The sequence below is a fragment of the Halyomorpha halys genome, unplaced genomic scaffold (genome assembly GCF_000696795.3).
Source record: "Halyomorpha halys isolate HHAL.00 unplaced genomic scaffold, Hhal_1.1 Scaffold1168.1, whole genome shotgun sequence".
NCBI classification, from domain to species: domain Eukaryota; kingdom Metazoa; phylum Arthropoda; class Insecta; order Hemiptera; family Pentatomidae; genus Halyomorpha; species Halyomorpha halys.
Window position 1 is genome coordinate 67,702 of NW_027104855.1, and position 9,758 is coordinate 77,459.

Genomic DNA, 9,758 nt, shown 5'->3' on the forward strand with positions numbered 1-9,758 from the left:
AAGATGGCCACGGGACCTTCTAATTTAAATTAATGTTTGAAGTACCACCAATGGGTGGTTCCTTCCCAAGATTTTCACGTGTATATGAAACATACGACATATTTACCTATTGTATTATTTTGTACAGTTGTAAATTACATTAAATAAATAAATTAAAAAAAAGTACTTTAAAAGTTTTTTTTTTATTTCTTAAAATTGTAATCTAAATCGCTAGTCGTTTTAAAAAAAATCTTAAGAAAGAGTGATAAATCGATTTTAACAAAGTGGCGTTTCCTTTTAGCTGATTTTACAGGAGTTACATCCTGAGTATATATATACCTTAAATGTTTTTTGTAATCCGCACATTACATAATATTTAGGTGAGAACCAGAGTTCTCTTAGATCATCGGTTCAAAACATTGATTTTGGATTCGTGATATGAGCCTAATTGATAAGAACGCCGTATTTGACAACTAAGGCCAGTATGACATCACAGAATACAGTATGCTGACCTGTGTCAATATAATGGACTGGGCACTGTTTGATTAATGTGCTTATCAAATACATTATTTAATCAATGTAATGATTATTATAGAAATAATGATTATTTCTTAAAATATTATTTGATGAATTACCTGTATTTATTCTAATTTAATCTTGAAATAATTGTGAAAAAATTGTTCTAAAATAATTTCTTAAGGTTATATTGTGCCTCTATAATCACTTTTTAAAAATTTATTTCCGTCCTGGGAAAAATATTTCACCTTTAGTTAGTTATTATATTCTTTCATATGTTGCAGTTATTTTTTTGTCATTACTATTTATAACAATAGATGAACAATAATTTAACAAAAAACGAAATTAATATCAAACAACCTTAATGCTCCTTACTTTGTCACAAATCAAGTCATCCATCAGGACCTCAATATTCCATATGTTGCCGATTTGGCCAGAACCAGATACCGTTCCTTCCATAATAAACTTCTCAACCACCCAAATCAACTTGTTTCTAATCTGGCTTCTTCTTCATTACCTAATAATCCTCCAAGGCGTCTGAAAAGAAGATGGCCTCGAGATCTTCTCTAGAAATGTTATTGGAGTTCTATCAGTGGGTAGATCCTCCACATGTTTATATCATGTTACTATGTCACCTACAGCAAATTTACTTGTTGTATATATGTGTATACAGTTGTGAATAACAATAAATAAATTATTAAAAAAAAAAATATCAAACAAAATGTACATCGGAAAATTCGTCATATGAGGCCTGAGGATAAGACCTATCTACTATTAAAAACACTTTAATTGTACATAGATATGCCAATTTCAATTATTAGTTTTACTTGTAGGAAGATTTTCTATTATTAAACTAGATCTGATTATTTATTGAATTGTTATTCTACTCAATGATGAGTTATTTTTATGTAAATGACAACCAACTATATTGACTGGTAAATTACAAATATATTTCTTCATATAATATTGGAAAGTGCCCTTTTCCCAATTCCATTGTCGTTGCCTATGAAAGCACTTTATTATTTATAATAACCATAGTTTCATTGCTGTTTCAGGTTAGGACGGAAGATGGTGTTGTTGAGCATCGGTCCTCTGTGCCTGATCGGATGGCTCATCGTCCCACTCTCAATGTCAGTCCTGTGGCTAAGCGTGGCTCGGGTCCTGCAAGGCCTGGCGACCGGAGTGGCCTACACCGTCCAGCCGATCTACACTGCCGAGATCGCAGAACCTAAACTACGGGGAAGACTGTCTGGCGCGTTCCAGACCGCATTCTATGTCGGGACCCTCTTCGTTTTCTCCATCGGACCCTACATGTCGTACGAGAACTACGCCTACGCTTGTGTGCCCATCCCTTTTATCTTCACGGCTATCTTCTTGTACTGCCCTGAGACGCCCTACTACCTTCTTATGAAGGGAAAAGAAGAAGAAGCTAGAATAGTTCTTCGGTATTTCAGAGACACGTCGGATATAGAGGATGAATTGGCCAAGATGAAGGTGTCCGTCAAAGAGGAAATGTCCGAAACCAATTCATGGAGGACCCTATTCTTCGACAAGAACGAGAGGAAGGCCTTCATCATTGTCCAAATAGTGTGCGTTGCCAAGTTCATGACCGGGATGGCGGTTATAGTCAACTACGCCGTGGAGACCTTCTCCAGAAGCGAGTCCTTTTTGCCTCCTGGGGAGATGTCTATTATTCTTGGAGGTAAAGTATAAAGTCAAAGACTTGACGTCTACAATTTTTCAACTCAAAGCATTTCCACCGATAAAATTCCTAGTTTGATAGCACTCACTTCATAAAAGCCTATTGATAGTCGTCAGGGTATTTAAAATGCTATTGGAGATGGCAAGGTTAGATATTATTTAAAAATAAATAAATAAATAAAAATATTTAATTTTCGAGTAACATTTTATTTATTATTTAACAGTTTCTACTAATGAGATGAAACTATCTATGGGTTACATTGCAATCATCATTTTGTAAAATTACTTTTTGTTGAAAACCATTATCAGTTATCTGAGATAATGTTTCCCAACTCTTACTTTCATCACAGTTCTCAAAAATCTATTTTTTATATTTAAAAAATATAAGATAAAGCGTATATCATTTATATCATTATTTCCCTTATTTTTCATCTTATAGTGTGTACTGAATTTTATATTAATCTTTTATCTATATTTTTTATTTGTTATCATTTCCGCTCTAATTATATGTCTAATATTTTTTTTGTAATTCTTGGTCATTTATACTTTTGCTATACATCTTATTTTTATTTTCACTAATTTATTTAGCTCATTTTTATATACATTTTGACATATTTTACATCATTCATGGCTTCATTTACTTTTATTTCATGTTATCTTATCCTCTTTTTTTTATTACATTATTTTAATTGTTTGTACCTTTTTTAGCCCTGCAAAGTGGGGCGAAGTGTTGGCTCATACAAAATAGTTTATTTACTATTTGGATTATTCTGACTGTACCCGGGCCATCTTTCTTTTATTAATTTTAATAATATTATTATTATTAGTATATGGATGACAGGACATGGAGGTCTAAGACCTCGCGCGATAAATTAGGGAAAAAATCACGCGTTTCTTGACGTTACTCCCTCACCTATTTTGTGTGAGCCACCCATTGGCTAACGGGCCCCATAAATGCCCGTGGGGAGGTTGTGAGTGAATTTTGTATAATTTTATGCTTGTGAAAATCCCCCATGGGGCCGGGCTCGAACTCGCAACCTTTGTTTGGTAGTCAGGCACGTTGCTATGCTGCTACCGCTGTCCCCTTTTACTTTTAATATTAGTGCGTAACATTAATTACATACTGTGAATCAACGATCTTCCAATTTATTATTAATTATCTTTCTAGATATTTGAGAGTTAAACTTTTTTTTTTTTTATTATTTCTTTATTGCTATTTACAACTGTACATTATAATACATTTAGTAAATCTGATCTAAGTTAAATTGTAGTGTTACAGGCGTGTAGAGAAACTACCCATCTTCTTTTCAGGCGCCTCGGAGGATTGTCAGGAATGGAAGAGGATGCAAGATTAGAAACGAAGGGGTTTGAGTGGTTAGAGAGTTTATAATGGAAGGAGTGATATCTGGTTCGGGCTAGATCGGTTACATAGGGAACATTAAGGTCTTTATGTATGATTTTATTTGTGACAAAGTAAGGAGCATTGAGGATTTTACGAAGGGAGAGTTAAACTTTAATGCTTAAATTGGTAAATGCACATTAAAGTAACTTAAAATCCACTTTAAATGATACTAATTCAAAATTATTTTCGAGGGAGCCCCTATTTCTACAATTCTCCATTGGAGTTGGACGCACATGATTCATTTATCAGTTAAGTGGACTGCAAACTTCTATCGGTTGAAAACCGTCACTCTAACTCAACCTTGATTTCGGAAATTTCATTTGAAAGTTGGAGCTTCTCAATTAAACATTCAAACGGTGCCTTTTAATTCTAGTTAAACGTTTATTTATTTTAGGTATTATTTTTATTACAAAAAAAGTTATTATTATATAGTACAATATTATGTTTTTTTTATTTCTAAATAATTCCTTCCGGAACCTACAAATAGAAAACTTTTTTTTTAATTTTGAATGAACAGTTTTTATTAAATAAAATAATACAGCCTTGATATTGATGAAGAAAAAAAATTATTTTTATAAAATATCCATTATTACTATTGTTAACAAAAAAATCTATTGGGTGTAGGAATCACATAATTTTGATTTATCTCTCTACATTTGTTTCCTACAACATTTTTTTGTAGATTGGTGGGTAATGTTGAAGTTATCGCAATTTTTGTGATTTTCGGAAAACATCTGAAGACCGGTGAAGGCAAAAATTATGAAGAAAATATTTTATTTTTTTGTTGTCATAAATATCCATATTTTAAGGTTTCTATAGATGGGAATAACGAATATTGAATACAACAGTTCAATGAAGCCGCAATGCCATCTGGAAAGGTAACGTGGTTTCGATTTTTCCAGTTTGGATTGGATGTATCAATTTGTTTTGCTTCTCCTTTAGTAATCACCAAATTCTACATATTTAGCATTTTTTTTTTTCATTTTTCATTATTGCTAACAAATAGAACGGTTATTTTTTTTCAAATAATAAAAATTAAAGGTGCTATAGAGTAAGATTTTTGACAAATTTGTTATTTAAAACCTGTCTGATATTATATCCCACTTAATTATACATTGACATGCTGAGTTTGATTAAAATAGTTGAAGCCATTTTGTAAAATATAAGAAAATAAATGTGAAAAATCTATTTTATAAATGGCACTTCCTATCTGACGATTTTATTGTAACAGTTAATATTACGTCCCAAGAATTAACGCCTCTTAAATATTTCTTTTCGCGTTCAAAGACACACAGACTGTTTTGCGAGACTAGGTTATTTGGAATCAGAGGACCTTAGAACATGTATTTCCGTCGAAAACATGCCTGAACTACATATTCTATATAAAGACAAGTGAAAATGAAAAAATGATTAGAGAAAAAATATTTATATATGCCGACGTTTCAATCTGATTTTCAGTTCTTCATCAGGGGGTTGTAGGCAGAGATTTCTGCAAAACTCAAAGATTTTTGATTTTTGCTAAACGGAGAAATCTCTGCCCACAACCCCCTGATGAAGACCTGAAAATCAGATTGAAACGTCGGCATATATAAATATTTTTTGTTTATTTATGTTGTTTCTTTGCTTACCGCACCTCCCGACCAGTAATCTCCAATCAGTAATCTACGGAATCGGTATACACCTCATTGAAAATGATAAAAATTATTTTCCACTTTTGGGACGCATGTAGGTAAAATATTAAAGTTATTACTAAATTCCTTAAAAATGTTTCCCTCTAGAGAAAAAAAAAACTGTTATACAAATATTTAGGTAGGTAAAGGAATTGTAAGAAAGAAAATCCTGGCCCATGTATTTGCCAGGTGTTCCTTCCATAACAAACTCCCTAACCACCCAAACCCACTAGTTTCTAACCTTGCTTCCTCTTCCATTCCTGGCAATCCTCAGAGGCGCCTGAAAAGAAGATGGCCTCGTGACCTTATATTGTAAACTGTTTTTAGAGTTCTACTACTAGGTAGTTTCTCTACATCCTGTATCATATCATTATGTCATTATGATCAAATTTACTTGTTGTATTTTTTTATACAGTTGTAAATATCAATAAATAAATTTTAAAAAAATTGTGTTTAGAGTAACAACTGCTGTTTATATTGATTTCTTATTCATTTTATTTTTAAAAATATAGTTTATAATTACAAATATTCCTAAGTAGATTGAATAAAAAGTTTGGTAATGTTGTGTTTGCTTGCAGTTCTCCTGACGGCGATCGCAGTGCTGTCCGCTTTCCTCTCGGACTGGATTGGCAGGAAACCTCTTCTTCTCGTATCCTGCTTCGGCTGCTTCGCCGCCCATCTCCTCACCGGACTCTATTACTACTTCCACGAAAAGACTTCTATCGACACGAAGCCCTACGTTTGGATGCTCTATCTGGGATTGACTCTTTACTGCTTTTTCTCCGACATAGGCTTGGGACCTCTCTTGCAGACTCTTCAGTCTGAGATGTTCGGAGCCAGTACAAGAGGTTTGGCTGGCGGTATTACTGAAGCCTTGGCAGCCTTCTACTGCTTCATAACACTCAAGGCCTACACTCCGGTAAACGAGAGCATTGGTGTCTACATGAACTTCTGGTTCTACAGCGCTATGGGTCTTATAAATGGCCTCCTTCTTGTCTGGCTGATGTACGAGACGGCTGGTAAAACTATCGGACAGATGGAGAAGACTAAAGAAAAGAAGGTGCACTCAGAGGAAGGAGTTAGACTCGGCAATTTCACTTCTGAATAGATTCAAACTTAAAGACTAGAAAGGAGTATTACTCCACTTGAAGCACTCCAATTAAAGAACTCTTAGGAAATGAATAGGCTGTGACACTTATCTTAAGAGAAGGTGATGCGACCTTGATCTAATATCAAGAACGAGTTAAAACTGACAAAAAAAAAAGACTAAACCTTACTAAGTTCTTTAAAACAGTATTATATGTATTAAGCCACCTGAAAGTTGTAAACGATAATCTACACATATAGGGTTAGTTGTTCTATGTAAAAATATGAATTAAAGATTTTAAACTACGAAAAAAAAATCTCTATGAAGTTTTTTTAAGACTACATTCACGGATAAATATTTTGATAGTTATGAATTATTTAGGTTAAATAAATTAATTAATTTGTGCTGAAACTTCTTTATAAATTAAATATCAACATTTGAATTCATAATAAATGTCAAAAGGTATTTTAAGATATTATTTAAGCCCATGTAGTAACCTTACTTCTTCACAAACTGGCAAAACAGTACATGAAATATCCAGTGCCGTTCAGCCACTGTAACTATGGGGGATAAAACAAACTTGATTCTTAAAGTTTTTAATACAAATAACATTCAATATGAATTTTAATGTTTAAATTTGCAATATAAATAATTAATGGCTATCAGTATCTTTGGAAATTCCATGATGAAATTTAAAATAGTAAAAAATGGGCTTTCTTATGAATGCCCTGCCAAATAAATTCGCATATATACGAATATTCTGGGTATGTGCATCGCTTTCAGGGTCAGCATAATTAGATTTATAATTTGGTTACTTTTATACTTCATTCAATAGTCAGAATAAATAGTCAATTCTTCTTTATTTTTTTTTCATTTATTTCGTAATATTCTTAAAACGTTCATCCAATTTATTGTTGTTAAAAGATCCTTGTTTTAAGAGTATTCTTTCATATTATTTTTGTATTTATAAATGTTAAGAATACATTCAAACAGGGGGTGGGTAGCAAAACCCTACTTTCCCTAAATGCAAAAGTGAAGCCAAAAAGACCACGCCCACGAAAGTGATGGGCTCGTACTCATCACCTACTACTCTGTCACGCCCCAGAAAGATACATAAGGCCTGCCTTTTTGGCTTCGCTTATTCTGCCAACTCAAACCCTCCATTATACTTCTTCCAAGTTTTCATCCAAAACACAGAAATGAATAAGGAAGGTTATAGTGTAGGTTACAACCAACAACTTTCTGGAGGACTAATACGTAATTACATGTCTTACTGGACTTTCTAATACCAACTTTTGAACAATTCAAAATAATTATTACTCCAACTATATTCTTAAAATATTTTACTCATGACAATAATTTTATATTGTTTACAAAAGACCTTATATTTTTCTAGTAATATAAGCATTATTGTGGCTATTTAGAAATAAAATATAGTAGAGGTTTTTATATTCATTATTTCAATTATTAAAGGCTAAAAAATTAGTTTGTGAGCCTTTAATACCGTACAGAATTTATCTCATATCATTTATTTTTTCAAATTTTATGTAACAATATATATCAGGTGCTTACACGTTGACTGCCGATGAATGACCTATCTCGTAATATTTTTAAATTTTCGTATTTGGGCCAAGATTATTGATCATCATTACGAAATGTGAAGAGTTAAAAAAATAAGCAATGAGGTAGTTACTGCTATTAGACATTCCTGGTAAGAACAGAAACAAATAGTAACCTTGTAGTCGGCGGTCAACATGTAACGCAAAATTTACCAAAATTAATGTAAAAAGAAATTGGCTAATCATGATTTGAACAGAAGAATATCTTTCCAATTTGTGACCTTTCAATTGAATTATATAATTGTAATGAAAATATTTAGTTATTTCTCAAGGTGCTATAATGTGATATAATTTATAAGAATCAATTCATGGTTTTTATTGTATATGAATGAATTTTATGTGTTAATAAATTTTTTTTTTTATGAACTTCACCATTATTTCGTACCAGTACTTAAAGGGTTTAATAAATCCATATATAATGACTTCACACCTAAAAAATATAATTAAAAAAATGATTTATGTGTTTATATTTCGTAATTATTTTTTTCACGAATTTAATTATATAAAAGAATAAATAAGTGGTCTTACAAATGACTTCTCAAATGTAATGGAAAATTGAGACATAAAAAATATTCTGATGTAAAGAAGATCAGCCATACTATCAGCCAATACTATAATCAACACATACTATAATCAGCAAATACTATTATCAGCAAATACTTCAAAAATTGATTTATTGTTCTTAAATAAACATGCATTCTCAAGTATTTCAAGTGGTTCAATTCAATTATTCAAGATTTATTGAGTTTCAAGATCTTAATTAAACAGGTTTAGATAAGAAAAATTATATATTTTTTTTTATTATTTTGGTTGCTTTTGGTTTACTATTTTTGTGCTGCTGGAACAAAAAATGAGCTACGTTTTCTCCCATCATTTACAGATTTTTCTTAAATAACAGTTTTACAGCACAAAATCATGAAAATCTTTTATAACTTTACTAGACTACTAACCAATCAACTTTTAATTTTTATTGGACCAAAATGATGTTTCAATATACACCGATATAGCTCGAACCAGATATCACTCTTTCCATTATAAACTCCTTAACCACTCAAACTCCCTAGTTTCTAACCTTGCATCCTCTTGCATTCCTGCCAATCCTCCGAGGCGCCTGAAAAGAAGATGACCACGAGACCTGCTAATGTAAAATTTCATTAGACTGCTACCAATGGGAAGTTTCTCTACACGCCTGTAACACTCCATCTTAACTAAGATCAAATTTATTGAATATATTATATAATATACAGTTGTAAATTTCAATAAAGATATTTAAAAAAATAATATATACACCAAATGGATTTTACGAGGTCAATTTTGATTTTCAATATAAAAAATATATTTATGATTGTTTAAATATATTTAAGTGGCTATTTATTGCCTTCAAATTAAGTAAACGTATACTTAATTGTGTTCATTCCTAGTTCAAGTTGTTGAATTCATATATTTTAGATAATGATTGTTATGTTATGAACACCGTTTTCTCCCACGACATACAGCTTTTTTGCAAATAACTGGTATAATTTCTGTATACATCATGACCTATCCGTTTCCTACTTCAAGTATCCCGAGTGTATGTTTAAATATAAAATTAAAATTCCAAACCATCAAATTCCTCCCGCATCTAATCCTTATAATCCAAAATCCTACGTAAAATACTTGATCCTCCTTATTAAGTTACACATAAACTCATTCACAAAGACCTTAACATCCCATTCGTTGCAGATTTGGCCCAAAACAGATATGCATCTTTTCATTCCAAACTCCTTAACCATTCTAACCCATTA

The 9,758-nt window shown here is 31.8% G+C and overlaps 1 protein-coding gene across 1 annotated transcript in view; it reads left to right on the forward strand.

Moving 5' to 3' along the window:
- The window catches only part of LOC106688636 (facilitated trehalose transporter Tret1), a gene marked incomplete in the record, with an annotated part of 41,623 nt that extends 34,236 nt beyond the window's left edge, over positions 1-7,387 (forward strand). The window contains 2 exon segments of the mRNA XM_067045613.1: positions 1,551-2,197; positions 5,847-7,387. Of these exon segments, the coding sequence (XP_066901714.1) occupies positions 1,551-2,197; positions 5,847-6,376 (1,177 nt within the window).
- Between the last annotated feature and the right edge of the window lie 2,371 nt (positions 7,388-9,758).